Consider the following 19,106-nt stretch of genomic DNA (forward strand, 5'->3'; position numbering starts at 1 on the left):
AATATTTGCTGACAGCACTCCAAATCAATGTAAGTGAAATTACAGATAAGGGAATTATGCTGGCTGATCTGGATCACAGTGAAAAATGGATCTGTTGTACAAAACACATTTTAATAAACCCACATACATTGGCTACCTCAGGAGGAGGAATGTAGGTCACTCTGGGGGATGTTTCTTGGAAAACAGCAGCTGAGAATGACACAGGGATCTGACTGTTCAGCAGGACACAGGCTTTGGGGCCAGTCTGGCAAATGAGGTGACTGTTAGAATCCCTGAATATGCAGGGGAATAACCCAGGGAATAACCCTTCAGGAAACAGAGGGAGAGTGCAGTGCTTCAACACTGGAATTCCATGAAAGTGCTGGAAAGGGGAATTAAAAATGGGAAAGTCTCTGCAGGGAAATATGAGTGTGATTAAAAATCTGAAAGAAACATGATAGCTACAAGGAAGCTCTGATTTTTTTTAATTACCCAGAGCAATGTGCAGTGGTAACTCCCCCCCAGTGAAGATAGGAATGATAGGAGAAGACATCTAAGAGCAGATCCTTCAAATTCAAGAAATTCCACGTAAAAATGCAGCAACTGTTTCTAAAACTGAGGACAAAGGGCACCAGGAACAGATTATCTAATAATACATTTTTTTCCTCTATTATTTGACATCATGACACTGAAAATTAGATGTCTTTGCAAAAGCTGTGCCTGAGCTTCACTGGGAGTTATAGTCTGGGCCTGAAATCACTGTGGGGAATCTATCAGAGCAAAGGGAGGATTAACTTATCATGCAAGTCTATTTCTGGATTTAAAATCTGAATCCGCTTTGGTTGAGGAGGTGGCCTGTGAGATCAGGGGATCTGGGGACCAAGCTCAGGTTATAGGTTTCACCACTCTGAGTTAGGGCAGAGGGTGGCTCTGTTTCTAGCTGTCCCTAAAGAAGTCACCTGGAAGGTGGTTTCACCTGTAAAAGATACTGATGGAAACCAACAAATATGAAACCTTTTCTTACACATGGATATATGTGCTGCTATTTCAAAGTGCAGCAGAAATTCCTCCCTTTCCATGGCAAGATGGTGCAGCTGAAGTTTTAATATGAATTTATGATAATGACCGGCCTTTATGCATCCAGGTCTTCCTCTCACTTGTCTCAGGGCAAAGCAAGAATGCTTCCACCAGAACAAATGGCATCACAATGGTGTTAGAGCAGAAGAAGTGAGGGAAGAATGAACCCCCCTGTTAATAATTCATTCAGAGATGTGCTGCAGGATTTGCTCCAGCATCGTGCCTTGTTTTGTTATCTACAGGCCATTGAACATAACTCAGCAGAAGGGAAAAAGCAGGATGTGGGCATGGCCATCACTTGTTCTGCTGAAACCTGGGTTCAGCAGCAATGCAACACAAATGCATGTGGTTTTTGCTGGCGTGGGTTAAAACTGAAGAAAAATATTGGTGTGCAGAGAAGCAAATGAAAACTGCTTTGACAAGAGCCAAGGCTATATCCAAACAAGCGCTTGATTTGGAAATTATTTGGCATTTTGGTTAACACGGTAAATTTGGTCTAAAAATGATGAGGGTAGAAATTGATTGACATCCAAAACTAAAAGATAAAATTAGCAAACAAACAAAACAAAAAAAACCAAGAAAAGTCATCAGGAATGGGCCTATACAGAAAAACAAAACAAAACAATTGGTCAAACAGCTTTTCCTGTGTGAAAATCAGCTTCATTCATAAATGCACAAAATATAAATCTGAGTTTTGGAAGATCTACATAATTTTGTATTGTGTGCTGTAGAGGAAGCTGCTGCTATACATGCATGAAAACCATTTCACTCCTCTGGGTATTTTTCTTCCACAGCAATGCAAAAATGATGGAGAAGGGAATGTTATGTTATTAGCTTGTCAGAAAATTGGACACTAACACAAGAGAAAAGAAGAACTGACATTTCCCATGATCACATCCACCAATTGAATAAAGTTTAATTTTTATGGATCAATATCACCTTGTCTCAGTTTCAGAAATGTAGATGGAGATGAGGAAGAGCTGAGTGGCCCTCCTATCAGATTTTAATCTCCAAAGCATGAGACAGGGATGGAGAGGAATTCATGATGTGGGGCTGGTGCCTCCAGCCATCCGGGAGGCAGCATTGCCTGGACCATGCAAAGGCAGCATCTCCAAAGGCTGTGAGCATGGAGAGACCTGGGTGGCATAGGAAAGGGACAACTGCATTTTGTGACCGAGTCCTTCCCTCAGAAAATGTCTTGCATGTTGTGACTGTTGGAATGTCCTGCTCAGGACTGGGAATTGGGACCCTTCCAGCTCAGGATATTCTGTGATTGAGATTGATTCTTTAGTGATCTTCTCTGATTCTCCAGTGTAAGGTTTCATGTGCACAGATGCCTAAACCACCTTAAACCCCAGCAGTGCTCAAAGCAGCAAATGATGTGCACCTTGCCTGGGTGATGTGGTGGTATCACAGCACTGTATTCAAACCTGGCAGCTGTGGAGGGTCTGTAGATGCTCTGAAATTTGGGTTGTTTTTTTTTTTTTTTGCTTGACTTCAGCATAGTGTCCATTTCCATCATTCACACACCTTAAAAGCTCCTTCTGCTTTTTGTTTTAGTGTATGATTTTATGCAGGGGTTTACAGCCCTGCCTGGGTTAATGTGTAGGAATTTTACAGCATGATACAGGAAAAAAAATTTTGTTAAATTAGAATGATTTTGCTCATTTAATCATGCATACTGATCAGATAGAGGAAGCTGGCTTAGAACAGTATGTCTCAATCTGTTATTATTTAATTAATCAAAATTTATCACAGCTATAGTTCACAACCCACTGGCTACAGAGGCCTGAGTGGATTCAAAGATTTCAGAAATCTTTTTTTCTCTATTTTGAGTCACTGTAGTGCACCCCAGCCATTTCCAATTAATCACATTATTATTTTAGTTTGACTGAAGTGTACTATCCAGAAAGATTTGAGAGGTCAAGATGACTTCTGAATTCAGAGATTCCTCTTGAAAAAGCATCAACCCTTGGGTGGGATGCCAACAGATTCCTTCTTTGATTACCAAAAGGAAAAAAATAGTGATGTTTGAAGCCTTTGGAGGTGGTCTGGCTCCTTAGGTAGTGTCAGTGCTTATCCACCTGTCACCATCTGAGGGTTCAGACTCATTAATCAAGGGTGCACAGCAGCTTGGTAATGAAGTGTCCATACAAGTGCTGACATTAATTCTGTTTTCCCTTTCCTGTTTCCCCTTAGGTGGTGGTCAATGCCCTTGTGGGAGCCATCCCCTCCATCATGAATGTTCTGCTCGTCTGCCTCATCTTCTGGCTCATCTTCAGCATCATGGGAGTGAACCTCTTTGCTGGGAAGTTTGGGAAGTGCATTAATAAGACAGAAGGAGATATGCCTTTGGACTCTAAAATTATTAACAACATGAGTGACTGCATCCTTTACAACGTGTCGGGCACGTTTTACTGGACAAAAGTTAAAGTTAACTTTGATAATGTTGGTGCTGGGTACCTGGCTCTGCTGCAAGTGGTAAGTGTGACCCCCAGAAACTCATGGGCAGATGTTGCTGGTTCTCACTGAAACCATCACTTCAAAAGCTCAGGTTCACCTCTGGGCTTTTCTGGGTTTCTCAGGACAATAACTTTTCTCAAGTGTAAATAAATCACATTTTGCATATTAACTTGGCCTAGAGATATTATGGCAGTTTATGGTTTTAATTTGGGTTTCTGCTGCTGTGTCACTAATACAGCTCTCTGGGAGGTGATTGGGCTATTGAGGTAAATTAAAGACCATTTTGTCAATATTGTAATCCAGAGCAAATTTCACTTCCAGTAAAGGAACCTGTGATAGAGGAAGGACTGTCCATGCAGACAGAGTGCACTGGCCCTCTTCAACAGCCTGGCATTTCACTGTATCCTGCTGGGGAAAAAATGAAGTTCTAGTGCCTTCAGTTTCCCAGCTGAAGTTACTGCATGAATCTGAAGTCTTAATTTATGTCCCTCTGCTGACTTTCCATTTTTGAGAAGGACACTGGTGCCTCTCATTCTGGTTCCTCACCTTGTGTCCACCTGCTAAAGTAATGATTCAGATTGAATCTAACTCTGCGTCATGGTGGGGATCAGGCTGCTGACACCACCCCCAGCCCAGCCTCGCTGGGAAGGTGGCAGGAGCATAGCAGAAAAGAGACTCCTGAGGTTCAAAGATGATGGCAATGTTTGAGCTGAAAGGGCAGAAGGAAGCCACTTCTACAACCTTTCCCACCATCAAATGTAAAATATAGATAAATGGGTTGTATGCACTGAGATTCACTGTGTTTTGACACAGGACAACCTAAGAGAAAGAACCACAGGAGACTCCACTTTGTCCAGGCCCTGCTGCTGGACTGCTGGGTGATTTCAGACAAATTGTTTTGTGTTTCAATTCCACAGGGCCCTCACATAAAGTAGTGGTTATGATGCTTATTTCCATTGTTCCTGTTCTGGAGCCAAATGATGGCAGGGGCTGGATGTGCACTTGGAGTGTTTGCTCGTTGCAATTTTTGCACGCAGAGTTAAATAAGCTCCTTGCCACATCTTTGGGCAGGGAGGTTTATTTCTTGAAACACCTGTGATGGCATCCCTCAATTCTGGGATAAAAAAATGTGTTCTGGGAGATCAATTAATTTGTCACCTATAGAACCCATCCTTTGCAATGCAGCAGGGCACTGCCTTCAGCCCCCTCCTGCCCTTCCAAAGGGGCACAGGTCCCCATCAGGTCTGCCAGCCCTTCTCCTTCCAAGGAAGCAAGTTTGTTTTTCCCAGATCTGGTTTTCTCTGTCACAGATGCATGGAACAGCTCCATGAAGCAATTTTCCTTTCTGGTAGAAATCCCTGTTCTTATGTGTGTAGTTCTTGGTACACAAACACTTGAATTTGAGATCTTCTGATCAGTGTCCATTGAGTTTTTCTTTCACACCCTCTGAAAAGCAGAAACTTTGGAATGGGCACTACCACTTTTGATTCTTTCCATGACATAAACTTGCTGAGAGTGAGAGCTTTTATCTGTTGCACATAATTATGATATTCAGCTCAGCCATGCAAGGTAGATTATTTCACTTTGAAAGCCTTTAATTAGATTTTCTGTTCTAAGTAGTGTTTTCTTTGTCTTTCATTTAAACACCCAATGTCGATGAGCAAGAATTTCCAGGTTTAAAATATTGTGCCTTACCAGAAGTTTCTTAATTCCTCTGATTACATAACAATTGCCTACTTTTTGGGGGAAAAGCTCCATCAGAGAGGTAGTTATTCCTTCCTATTTCTTTTATAAAAATCAAGCTCCAGTTTTCTGAAAATCTTTAGCTGTTCATAAGTTGGCATTTCCTAAGGAATATCCTGAAGTAGTTGCTCCTGTTGGGATCAGTGGTGGTAGAAGAAACAGAACTGGTTGTAAGGTGGATCTCAGCACACATTTGAAGAGAATGGGCTAATACTGCTCTTTTCCAGTTGAAAATGGGAAAATGGTTTCTTTCAAACCTGTGAATCTATATTGGGTAGGAGAGAAATAGATCTTTTAGTTGCAAAAGAAGTCTTATAAACCTAGGCCTGGTCAGGCTGAACAAACTGGTTTTAGCAGGAAGTCAGGTAGGATTTCTATGACAGGTGGCAGCTCCTTCTTCACAGAGGAAGAGCAGGAGCCAGTTTCCATTAGGGGATTGATTTTGGCTTTAATCCTGCACCTGGAGCTTTTATGTCTGCTGCTGACCACAGGCAATAAAGTGAAAAGGTGACACACACAGAGAAGGGGCCCAAACATCTGGATCTCCTTTGCCAGGAGTGTCGGTTACCGGTGCCCCTTGCCAAATATTCCCCATAAGGGGTCACATTTCATGGGCAAACCCCTGTGGGGAATGCAGGGGCTCAGCTGACAGCCCAGCTCTCCTGGACAGTCAGACACCTCTGTGCATCCCTGTGCACAGCAGGGCAAGGAGGAGATCAGCATTTGGGTTACAGCCTGCCAGGATCCCAAACATGAGCGTTCAAGTGCGACTTGGCTTTTGGCTGGTGACATTTTCAGCTGCCACAGCACGGATCTGAGTGGCTCTGAAGTTCCTTTGGAATGCCTGCAAATCCAAATGGAAATGGGTAAAACAAATCTGCTTGGTGTTCTGTCTTCTTCAGCAGTGTATTCGAAAGAAATGAAAGTTGCTAATGTGGAAATTTTAGGACATGAGTCTACCCAGAGGAAAGTTTTCTGCCTGAAATTGCCCCAAATATCTTCTGCTCTTTCCCTGCCTTGACTGGGATCCACTGTGCTATCCTGAAGTTGCCACTTTGGGTTAATGAGTCTGAGAAAATTCATGCAAAGTATCAAGCTCCTCCAACTAAAAGCAGGCTGTCCCAAACCAGGTTAATAAAATAACAGAGGTAACTGCTCTGCTAGGCCTGCAAGCAAGAGGAATGCCTCATTCATGGGGAGGGAAAGATCTTTGTCATCACAACTTTTTGACTTGCAAGAAGGATGATTCACTTTCCTGGTCATTTAACACTCCTAAAACTCTAATCTAACAGGAAAAAGGTCTTGCTGCAACCCAGTGCTTCAGGAATAGTTTTTCTGTATTCCAAATTTCCTTAAAGTATCACAGCACCTGTGTTCTATAGATCGTATTTGAACTGATCAAAGAAATATCTTAAATTTCCAGTAGCAGTTTTGCACTTCCCTTGCATAATCCCATGGTTCCACACTGTGATCACCTCTGCATACTTTTTGCAATGTATTTTGAAATTTCAGCAATCTGTTGCAGAATATCCAGGAAATAAGTGGTCTTTCATGCAGCATCTGGCTTGTTTGGAAAAGTTCTTCTTAGAATTGAGTTAGATTGACTATATCCTACTAATATTTGAATTTGTCCCATTAACTCTGTCACTTTGGGACTCCAGATGAGGAGTGGGGAGATAAAAGAAGCACTTCTAGTCCAGCACAGCAAGCAGGAGCTGCAGAGTTAAAGCAATCCCTCATGCCAGGTTTGAAGTCCTGACTGAGCCCATAAATCAGACACAAAATGGTCATGAGGCAGAGTTGTGTGTCTAAAGTTACTGCATTACACCATCTCTTGCACTTCTGTGGACTGCAATGCCTGATTTTACTGTCACTGTGGATGCAGAATGTGCAAAAAAAAATCTCTGGTGTAGCTTTCAGAAATTTCTCTCATCAACAGTAATGCCCAAGGAAACATTTCAGCAGTGTGAAGATCAGTGTTTCAGCCATGAAAAGCAGACATTTTTATTGAACAATTTCCTTTCCTGGGGGAAAAAAATGAGAAAGAAAGAAAAGAAAAAGAAAAGAAAAAGAAAAAGAAAAAGAAAAAGAAAAAGAAAAAGAAAAAGAAAAAGAAAAAGAAAAAGAAAAAGAAAAAGAAAAAGAAAAAGAAAAAGAAAAAGAAAAAAAAAGAAAAGGAAAAGGAAAAGGAAAAAGAAAAAAGTAAATTCCAGAAGTTTACAGATTTCAAGACTTGCTTTCCTTCAAGGCACCATTTGGTTTGAGGGCAGCCAGTGCCATCCCACCTTTCCTCCTCCCCACTAATTTGCTGCATTGCAGCTCTAACCAGCAGTGAAATAACGAAATGTAATCCCATCCCAGGATGAGTTTATCAGTAGATAATCTCATCACATGACAGTTTCAGTAGAAAATGGTGCTTCTCTGGATAGCTTCCAGGCAGGATAATATCACAAACACTCAAACACAGATTTTGTCACTTCCTTATGCAGAGTGTAAGTGGTTACTAATTCCAGATAAATAATTTCTTTTCTCAGTGTTATATTTCTTTCATTCTCAGTATCTTTCACCCTCTGCAGGTGAAGTGTCCAGGGAAGCTTTCCAGATGTCCCACAGATTTTTAAATCTCTTGCTTCTTGACAGCTGGGGGAAACAGAAAATCACAGCACTTCATTCTCTTAATATTTATTTTTGTCAGATCACTTCATCATCCTTTATCACTACAAACCCCTGTGCCTTGCAGGAGAGCTGCTGGAGTCTCTGGTACACACTGAGGGGTAAAATAGCTGCTCAAGAGAAAAGATTTCCTCCCAAGTGGGAGAAAAGTACAGGCTAAGATCCAATCATTTTGTGCCACAGGGAAAGGATTTCATGTTTCATCCCAGCCACCCTTCCTGAGCAGCACTTGGAGCTGAAAGCTCTAATGGCAGCAGAAAATCTTTCATCAGATTAGAGAGAGAATGGCAAAAAAAGGAAAATATTAGGGTATTTAAGGAGTATCAGCATGACAGGTTCAAATAATTATTTGTTTTGATAAAAATGCTGATTGTTCCTGTAGATATTTCATCTAAAGTGATTTTTAACACACAGCACCATGGAAGAGATTTTCCAAAGGGTTCTGATTTGGGTGACTGGGTTAATCTCTTTCAGGCAGTAGATAAGAATATGTGCAACCTTTCAAACACTATTTTATGTATACTTTTTGAGAAATATCATTGCTCTCTTGTACATTTTCCTTTGGCTAAGCAGCATTCAGAAGGAATTGCGAAGGCAGGATTTAATATAATACTAGAGAGTTCTAAAGCCACTGACTGTACCCACCTCAGCCCAACTGCCTGAGTTTCTCTTGGTAACCTCTGGCCAAATTCCTACTGGAATTTTCTGGAATTGTATGCCTACCCAACAGGACAAAATTCAACTTAAGTGTCAGTAGGATGTAAAGAAATACTGGGTGTGGATCTTACATGTATGACATGTAAATCTGATGAAATGAATAAATCTAAAAATGCCTCATCACCTTCTCACTCTGACTTAGGTCAGGGTAGGTCTAAATAGGTCAGAAGTGAAATGAGAAACAACTCTGGAGAACCCAAATAAAGGCAGTGGGGCTTAGGCCAGAGTCAGAACTAATGCCAGGTGTGCTTGGCATCAGGATGTGCCTAATAAGAGGCAAATATTGGGATCAAAGAGTCGTGGGTTTGCTACAGAGTAGTAAAAAATCACTTCCCTGTGTTCCTCCTAGGAGTGCTGTCACTGCACTGAACATTCCAATAAGAGACACTGACTTCTGAGGAATCATTTCTTCTTTAAACAATTATTAAAAAAAAAAATTAAAACTACCGACTTCATAAAGCTTAATAAAAAGAAAATCTGAACAGTAAAGCAGATTGATTTTCCAGGGCTAGGCTCACAGCAGGTGTTGATTGCCTTTGCTTCTTTCAAGTCAGCTGTGATTTATGCAACTCCCTGGGGTTTAATATTGTTGTGATTTGCCCTGGTTTAGAAGAGGGCAGAATCCAAGCAGGATATGGATGGGATCCATCTCACTTGTGCAAGGCTTGTGCAAGACAACATTCTTTAATGTTATGTGTAGCCATATCTCTTCATTACTTGAAATTTTTCAGGTCAGAACTTCCAAAGATTTAATTGTTTTGTTTTCTTTCCTTCTTAAAATCTCTACTAAAAACCTCTCCTTTATCCCTGCAAGTGCAGAAAGTCAAAAAACAGAAATGAGAAAATCCAGGAGAAAACCATGCTGGAATTAATTTGAATACCTAAATGAGCATAAAGTCAAGGACACATGTTAGATTGCAAGGCAGGCAATGTATTAATTGTGAAGTACATGCTCAACATTGCATTTTGAAAGTTCATCATGGAGATTATATCATTTCAGGGTGTACTTGTTTAATATGCTTATGTCTTATGTGGGATTTTTTTTCAGGCCACATTTAAAGGCTGGATGGATATTATGTATGCAGCAGTGGATTCAAGAGAGGTAAGTCTCTGCAAGGAAATTAGTAATTTCCTGTTCCATTGCCTTTTGCGGCACTGATGGTGCTTAACAGCAAACACAACAAAATTAAATACATGCAGGGTGCCAGTCCCTGCCTTACTCTGGCTGGGACACTGCAGACCCTCATTGTTGGTAGCTGTACTGGAGCATGATGACCCTGAAATTAAAGTAAATGTGGCCCTTACTCCTACAAAACTGATTTATCTATTCCTGCTGCAGAACTCCCAGCACACAGAGGCACCTCAAGAATTAGTCTGAGTCCATCAAAGACCTAAATTGCTCTCTATATCTCTTCCCCTCTGCCTGTTTATTGCCTTATTTTCCAACTTCTGTTGATAACATGTCTTTAAAAGTGCTGGGTTTAGGTTGAATTGCCCTGTGAGACAAGTGTTTAACCCTATCTACACCTTCACTTTGAGCAAGTGTCTTTTCTGCAGCCAGCAGCTCCACTGGAGGAGTGTGGAGAAGTTCCTGGCAGACAGAGAGGGTGGTGTGAACTTCCAGCTCTGACTGGGATGTGCTGGTCACTGGTGACAGCTCAGTTCTCACCTGCATCCTGTTCAGCTTTCAGGTTTCCATAAAAGCGAACGAACAAAAAAAGCATTTCCCTTGCTACACCATGTGTGGTTTGTTTTTCTTTTTATTGAAGGATCTACAGTTTTCTCTCCTTCTTTTAATTGTATTAGAGGAACAAGTTTACAGTTACTGTTAATTTTTGAGGCAGCTATCTGGTACTAGGAATTTAAAAAGCTGCATTTAGGGCAAAAGTCGAGGCCTAAAGGGAGGAATAATGGGTGGAAAAACTTCATGGCACCACAGGAGCAGAGAAGTACCTTTACATAACATAGCTCATGGTGGACATGTGCACATGTCCTCCCTGCTGCTGAATGAAACTCATGGATTACCCACAAGAAAATATGGCATTTAGGGAATGATCCTTGTCTAGATACCAGGAGCTGATGGGGCAAATCTGAGCATTGTCACCAAACATGGCAGAGGTGGCTTGGGGTTATCAGACTCAAGTCACCTCTTTCTCACTTCTTCAGCAATAGACCTTATTCCATTCCACCCCTCACTAAAAAAAAAAAAAAATAATTGCATTTAAAAATGCAGTGTTTTTCATTAGGATTCAATTATACTGCAATCATACTTCTGTTTTATTGTAAGTACCATCAGTTCATGCAGGCATTAGGATAATCAAAAAATGGATTATTTTCCCCTTCTAGGCTCAGATTGAGAGCATTAGGTAGGATTTATTCTGGAGTTGCACTTTCTGGAGCAGTGTGATTGCTGTGACATTGTTGTGAAGTGTTGCTGAAATGACTGTGGCATTGCAGGTACCAGTGGTAAACTTCAGAGGAGAGCTGACTGCTCACAGGAGTTACAGTACTTTTCTCATGTTTCATAACTTTTATTTCCAATGGACAGCTTTGTTTTGACTGCATCAATATTTTGATGTGTGCAGAGGTGGTGTCATTTTCACACTCTCCCTTTTCCCTTTGCAGTGCGAGGAGCAGCCTGAATGGGAATGTAATTTATACATGTACCTTTACTTTGTGATTTTCATCATCTTCGGCTCTTTCTTCACACTGAACCTCTTCATTGGTGTCATCATTGACAATTTTAACCAACAAAAGAAAAAGATAAGTAGTGCATATGCTACACATCATCCTGTGACTGCTGCAGGGACCGAGGCCAGGAGCAGATTTATCAGCAATGGCTTTGCCACAGCAGCCTTGAGATCAGCAGTGGCAGAGCATCTGCAGAAAGCACCATCAGGACTTCTACAAAGGCACAGATGTAGCAGTCCCTGGTGTCCCTAGAGCATGAGCATCCTGAAAATATGGGGTGGGGGACTCTATTCCTCACAGAATGCAGCAAAACAGCTCAGGCAGAGGGGATCTCTGGCCCAAAATTTGACACAGGAGCACAGACTGGCCTGGTGTCCTCTGTGCACCAACGCTACTGTCCCTCTGAGCAGTCCAACCTGATGGAAGCTACATTAAAAAGGAAATTAAATAGGAGAGGATTCATCCCTGAACTTTGGAAGGGGGCAGAGGCAAGCTCTCTTCATCAAAAGTAATAGTGATGTTCTCACCCTATACTTAGGTGGCCAGGACATCTTCATGACAGAAGAACAGAAAAAATATTATAATGCAATGAAAAAGCTGGGATCTAAGAAACCTCAAAAGCCAATCCCAAGGCCACTGGTAAGAAAAGCATAATTCAGTTGAACTTTGTGTAATAGTTGAATGTTTATTTACTAGAATAAGCACCATTCCACTCTCCAGCATAGGAAGATTTATTGCTCCCAGATGAAAGGCACTTAATAATTATATGTTTTGATTTTGGATGGTATTTACAAGTCCAGTGGCCTGTGGTACAAAATTCCCTCTTCTGCAGCATTGACTAACATTGCAATTTACATGTGCCATTTACATATGCCAGTGGCCACCTGCCTGCGCTGAATAAATTCATGGCCACAGTCCAGTGTCTTGTTTACAGCAGTTTCAAAAAGCTTTAGGAGCAAATGGGTTTGAAAACTCCATCATCACTTCTAAGTTTATGAAGTTCCAATCAGATGCAATATAATCTCTGTTTTCCTCTACTTTCTGATCAATCAGGAGACAATTTTTGTATGGCTCAAATTTCCCAACTAAACCTTTTTCCTTTCCCCCAGAACAAATACCAAGGTTTTATTTTCGATGTCGTCTCAAAACAAGCCTTCGATGTCTCCATCATGATTCTCATCTGCCTTAACATGGTTACCATGATGGTGGAAACAGATGACCAAAGTCAAGAAAAAGTGAACATCCTCCACAAAATCAACATGCTTTTTGTTGCCATCTTCACTGGGGAGTGCATCTTCAAAATGCTGGCTCTGCGACACTACTACTTCACCAACGGCTGGAACATTTTTGACTTTGTGGTTGTGATTCTGTCCATTGTAGGTAGGTGACCCTGGATTTTCACCCAGACTCCAAGGTTAGAAAGGCAGACGTAAAATTAATTGGCAAAATTAATTTTGCGCAATAATATATGCTTTCAACTTCTCTTTCAGAGAATTGAATCCTAAACACAGTTTTAATATGTAATTATAACTAGCATACCACTGCCTAACAAAGACTGGCTTGATGAACAAAATTAGGAGGTTTATCAAACTCTACACTTATGATTCATGGTGATAAAACATGAACTGGCTGCTACATACACTTAACACCAGTTCTGCATAACCAATGACAGAGAAATAAAAAAGCTACATGAAAGTGGCACACGTGGATTGCTATTGCTTTGCTATTTGCTTTTTATTACAAAAGTTTGAAATAGTCCTTCAGGGCAGGTTTGGGCAGTGCAGTGAATCTGACTTTTCTCAGCCTTGTTACTCGAGCTTCACACCCTGATACATTCAGGAGATGAAACAGAAAAGACACAGTTTTATTGTTAACTTGTGCCATTTGCTGTTCTGGAGATGTATTTAGATGCTAAAGAGGTGCAGGTCATATGAATCCAAAATCCTACCAAGAGTTTTTACTGAAGTTGGCAGTACCAGCAACTGGAAGGTGATCAACTGATCCAGTGAGCAGAAGGAGCTCAGAAATTCAACTTTTCTGGAAAAAAGTTTCCATTTTGAGGGAGGGAATAGAATGGGTGAATGAAAAAGTGTTGTGTTAGGAAAACATCAGCTGATGCTCCTGCTGCTCTGAACACCCTGTAGTGGACTGGGGAAGCTGCAAGATCCCAGTGCAGATCTCTGGTGCTCAGACACTCACTTGTACTTTGGGGACATTGAACAGCTTGGATTTCACAGGTTTGGGTTACCCAGGGAATGTTACTGCCACACAGCTGTCACCAGAACCTTGATGTCAGAAGCTCTGGATATGCCCATAGCACACAGTGAGCCAGAGCTGTCATGCTGCTCACAGTGCTGTGCCATGACCAGCCAGGTTGTGTCAGTGTCAGAGGCCTTGGGCCATGCCAGTGAGCCCATTTCCTGTGGGAGACAGGAGCTCAGCAGGGCTCAGTGCAGCCAGGGACTTGGCATTAGACATTCTGGAACAAGTGCTCTGCTCCTGCAGGATGTTTAATGCAGGGGTGCAAGCTCATTTCCTTGCTAGCACAGCCTTAGCCCTTAGTTCCCTCCCAGCCTATCAGGGAAACTGGAAAAATTTACAAGCAAACAACCAACTAAGTGGATACACAGTAAAAACCTGCGCTGTTCTGGTGTAACTCAAAAAACTAGGCCAAGCACACCAGCATTTCTGACTCATTATTTTACAGACAAAAATGTTGTCCTATCAGAAAAATTCTGACATCTGCACTCAAGACAAATTTCTCGGGTGGGTCATGGTCAAAAAGCTGGAGTTATCTGTGTCTTGACTTGATCTTGGTTTCTCATTATCAACAGAAAAGCTTTCTCTTAATAAAACTGCCACTACCATTCTTTGGTTACAGCCTCAAAAGTTCTTATGGATTAAGTGGGCATGAAAAACCAACAATGCCTTTCCCTTCATTGTGAGCCTTCCACTCTGGGCAACTTTCCATTTATTTTCTCAATAATCCTGACTGATTGCTTTAAAAGGAAAGCCTAGGATTATTTCCCATGTACTAACTTGCTGTCTATCTCTTTTCTTTTCAAGGCACCGTACTTTCTGACATCATCCAGAAATATTTCTTCTCTCCCACACTCTTCAGAGTCATTCGTTTGGCTCGGATTGGCCGGATCCTGAGACTCATCCGGGGAGCCAAAGGAATTCGAACTCTCCTGTTTGCCTTAATGATGTCCCTTCCTGCTCTGTTCAACATTGGCCTCTTGCTGTTTCTGGTCATGTTCATTTATGCCATTTTTGGCATGGCTAACTTTGCCTATGTGAAGAAGGAGTATGGGATTGATGACATGTTCAACTTCCAAACCTTTGCTAACAGCATGCTCTGTCTCTTCCAAATCACCACATCAGCTGGCTGGGATGGTCTTCTCAACCCCATTTTAAACACTGGACCACCATATTGTGACCCAAACCTTCCCAATGCAAATGGTTCAAAGGGAGACTGCGGGAGCCCTGCTGTAGGGATTTTATTCTTTGTCACATATATCATTATATCATTTCTCATTGTTGTAAACATGTATATAGCCATTATTTTAGAGAACTTCAGTGTAGCCACTGAGGAAAGTACAGAGCCTCTAAGCGAGGATGATTTTGATATGTTCTATGAAATCTGGGAGAAGTTTGACCCCGAAGCCACTCAGTTTATTGAGTATTCTGCACTTTCAGACTTTGCAGACGCGCTGTCAGAACCTTTGCGCATAGCGAAACCAAACAAAATCAAACTCATAGCGATGGACCTGCCCATGGTCAGCGGAGACAGGATCCATTGCTTGGATATTTTGTTTGCTTTTACAAAAAGGGTGCTAGGAGAATCTGGGGAGATGGATGCCCTTAAAATACAGATGGAAGAGAAGTTCATGGCAGCCAACCCCTCCAAGATCTCCTATGAGCCGATAACAACGACGCTCAGGCGGAAACAAGAAGAAGTATCCGCCATCGTCATCCAGAGGGCCTACAGGAGACATTTGTTCCGGCGCTCCATGAAGCAGGCATCCTACCTGTACCGGCACAGAACTTTGGAGAGCAGCAGCATCCTGGAGGACGATGCGCCCGAGAAGGAGGGTCTCATTGCGTTCATGATGAATGAAAACTACGGCAGGCCCATAGACAAATCAGAAACTCTGTCCTCCACCTCCTTCCCTCCGTCCTACGACAGCGTCACCCGAGGCACGAGTGAAAACCTCCAGCTGAAGATAACGGACGTGAGCAAAAGCGATGAGGCTATAGATTGTCTTCTCTCACCCGACAAGGATAAAGAATCAATTGTTTAAGTGTTTGTTTAGAATGCTTTAAAACATTGTTTACAGAATGTAATGCTGTAACTACACAACGATTGAAGCAGCCTTCTTATTAAAAATTAGTTGCAAAAGAAACAAAGTGGAGTTTTTACCCTTAACTACAGGAGCCTAATAAGTCGTATAACATTTGACCCTGCTCTTTTTGACTTGGCTCAATATTTATATTTATATATGCACAGGAAGATTCTCTGCAGGGTCATAGCTGTTATATCAATGGTGTGAATAGGAATAGGCTAGACTGTAAAACAGTAAACACAGTGTATATCTATCCACAGATAAAGCCTGGCTGTATACATTCATTTAAGGTCTTACTCATATTAGTGTGTTTACTTATGGCGATGTATGACCTTGCATTCTAAAAAGAAAAAAAAAATCACAGCTGCTGTAGCAAAATGTAACACTTACTGTATATGTTGTGAATGGTCTTTCATAAATTTATTATATTTGATATTTTTTTACTTAAAAAAAAAATGAAGTCTCTTTTTCCATGGAGATTAATGATCCTTACACTCTTCATGATGAACTCTGAGTCAAGGTAGAAACTTGTGGGATCCCCATCACTTGAAGAGGAAAGTTGTTGATAATTGAAGTATCAAATTAGCAACATTTAAACTGTTGATTACACTAAGCCCTCCCTCTTGGGACTTGCAACTGCACATCAGCAGAAACACACACACAAAAAAAAAAAAAAACAGAGAAGCAAATGATGTCAAAATAATGAGAGAAATGGCTTGTTCTATCCTTCAGGAAACTAGACAATAATGGATTCTGTTTGTAAAACTGTTAATAAAAGCACTAATTTTTTAGTATGTTTCAAGAATCTGCTTTGAAATCTGCAATCAAACTCGCCATAGAAGTAGCGCATCACGTTTGTGTGTAGTGATCCAAAGCACCATCTAGGCTGGCAAAGTTTCTGTTAAGGTAGTGGGATAGGTTACATTTTCCCCAGGAACACTGAGCTAAGCAGCCTTATTTGGAACTCTGTGCATCAATATTACTCTAAAAAAAATAAATTGCAAATACTACTAGTAGTAATAAATCAATGCCAACTGGGCCGTGCAGAACGGCTGTGACAGTGTGATCAAGAAGGTGGGAGGGGAATTACCTCTGGATCTGTACACAAATTTTGAGGGTTTGAATCCTTTTTACTCAAGGTCCATCTTTCATTTTATCAGATAGTACGGTTAGATTTCTGGGGAAGGACAAGAAATACAGGAACTGATAAAAAAAATCTACTAGATAATAGCTATATCCTCATTCCTGTAGGCAAAATAATATTTACAGTTGATGTGTCCTTCAGCTTCAGGCCAAAGAAATGACAATGTGGTGAAAGGTGGATGTGTGGCTGTAGAAAAGTATTAGAGGTTTTACATGCTAACATAGGTTATTATTTATTATCTTTCAGCCTTGATAGAATGTGAGAAATTATTTATGGAATATAGAGACATGTCAGTCATTACAGACAAGTTCTTTCTTTTTCACCTTCAGACTGATTGTACTTGGGTTTGGTTGGACTTCATGGAAAATCTTGAGATTTCTGTAATGAGCCATTGCACTTTAAAGGAAGAGTAATTGTGCTTTTTCACCTTGGAGAAGCAAAGATATCAAGAATGTATTTAAGGTGTATTGTCATTAACATTTAGTTACATCCCAGGTTGTGAAGGAGTCAAAAAACCACATGGGGTTGGCAACAAGAATTAAAGCAACACGTTACAGTCAAGTTTATCTATGGCCATCGTTATCTGTCCTCTAAACAAGTCAGAATACGTACGACAACATGTCAAAAGGATGACAATGTGTCTGTGTAAATATGGGCTAATATATTCTCTCCATTCATTGAGAGGTGTCTCAGGCATTCACTTGAGAGTGGTCTATCGGTTAATTCAGAGGATTTGCCATCAGGATTCCTGGGGTCTATTCCTGATTCTTACTACATGATTTTTAGGCAAATAATTTAACCTATCTGTGCCTCAGTTTACCCATCTGTAAAATGGGAATAATAATACTTACCTACCTCACAGGGGTGTTGTAAGACTTTCTGATTGCAAAGTGCTATAAGGGAATGAACCATACTATATAAGTATTATTATAATCATGCTCTCTTGCCCTTTTAACCCCATGTCTATGGTGTATAACATAGGGCTGTTCCTCTGGGCGTTTTGTTGCCTTTAAATCTTGTATGTAATTAGATTCTAACTTAAGGGGACTACTCGTCGTTCCTTGAAGTAAAAACATTCTTTATTCCTTCCCCCTTCCCCACTCCTCACCTCCCCCAAAAACTCAGAATTGCTCAAGGCTTCTCAAATTAGAGAAACTTTATATTCCCTGTGTATTTATGCTGTAATGTTATTCTGACTGTACATATCACCCAGAAAGAGTATGCGATTTTTATATTTATATGCATATATATATATATACACATACACACACACACATACGTATATCTATACATATATATGTATCTTGTGAGTTTATAGAGTGGCTGACACTCGGAGGACACGACTTACTGATTAAAATGTTTTCTTCTCAATGGGATTTATCGATCATTAGCAACAAGCTGCTGCCTATAATGAAACTGTTTAATTAGAGAATAGTACATTCATTACTTGCTGAACAAGCATTTATTGGCTGACAAGTAGCAAAATTATTTTCCTTTCAAAGCTTTAGAATTAAAAAAAAAAAGAGGGAAAAATGCTAAGGAAAAAGGAGCATTTCTCATGTGATTTTCTTTCATGTATGATGTAAACTGTCTGAAACCCAAGGAAAACGCCAGCCTGCACTCAGAAGTGAGTTGTTGGTTACACTGCTTTAAAAATATTTTAGTTATTTGCAACTTATATTAGAAAATATTCAACAGCTGTTTTTATTAAGAGTCAGGCCCAGTAATGAACGGAATGTAAAGAGACAATTAGCTGGTCACTGATTTTATTAGAGAAGAGCCCTTCCTTTGGTCATTTCACCCTTGAGTTGAACATTTGAGTATCATTGCTGTGAGACCCTATAGTACTGATGCAATTACAAATGGTTCTTTTACCCAAAACCTCTATTAAAAAAAAAAAAAAAAAAGTGATGCAAAAAAATCTGAAAGAGGGTCTTAACTCCAGATGTTTACAGTGCAACTTTCTAAAACTGAATTGTAAATTGCTTTCAAAAACCTTTGTAACTGGAAGGTCAGTTTTCTATTGGGTTTTCTATTGTTCTGTGGTGTGTTTCTTTAGGGATGAAGAGGGAATGGTATCTTTGTATGGTATGCAGAACCCCCCTCAAAAATGTCAAATAACCTCACTTGTAGATCTTTGTTACTGGAGATGCCAATCCGAATCGAGCCATGATACAACCTCCCAGTGCAGTGACTTAGTTTAAGGCACAAACTCAATAGTTGGCCCACACTGTCTATAAGCATGGTGAGTGCTACCATTTTTTTCTGTTGAT

The 19,106-nt window shown here is 40.7% G+C and overlaps 1 protein-coding gene across 1 annotated transcript in view; it reads left to right on the plus strand.

Annotated features, from left to right (window-relative positions):
* LOC115917405 (sodium channel protein type 5 subunit alpha-like) overlaps positions 1-16,345 on the plus strand; it is a 215,495-nt gene extending 199,150 nt beyond the window's left edge. The window contains exons 23-28 of the mRNA XM_030971429.1: positions 3,256-3,537; positions 9,701-9,754; positions 11,278-11,419; positions 11,882-11,982; positions 12,453-12,723; positions 14,410-16,345. Of these exons, the coding sequence (XP_030827289.1) occupies positions 3,256-3,537; positions 9,701-9,754; positions 11,278-11,419; positions 11,882-11,982; positions 12,453-12,723; positions 14,410-15,647 (2,088 nt within the window). The 3' untranslated portion in view covers positions 15,648-16,345. The remainder of the gene's footprint in view (positions 1-3,255; positions 3,538-9,700; positions 9,755-11,277; positions 11,420-11,881; positions 11,983-12,452; positions 12,724-14,409) is intronic.
* Positions 16,346-19,106: the final 2,761 nt, after the last annotated feature.

The sequence above is a fragment of the Camarhynchus parvulus genome, chromosome 2, assembly GCF_901933205.1.
Source record: "Camarhynchus parvulus chromosome 2, STF_HiC, whole genome shotgun sequence".
In the NCBI taxonomy this organism is placed as follows: domain Eukaryota; kingdom Metazoa; phylum Chordata; class Aves; order Passeriformes; family Thraupidae; genus Camarhynchus; species Camarhynchus parvulus.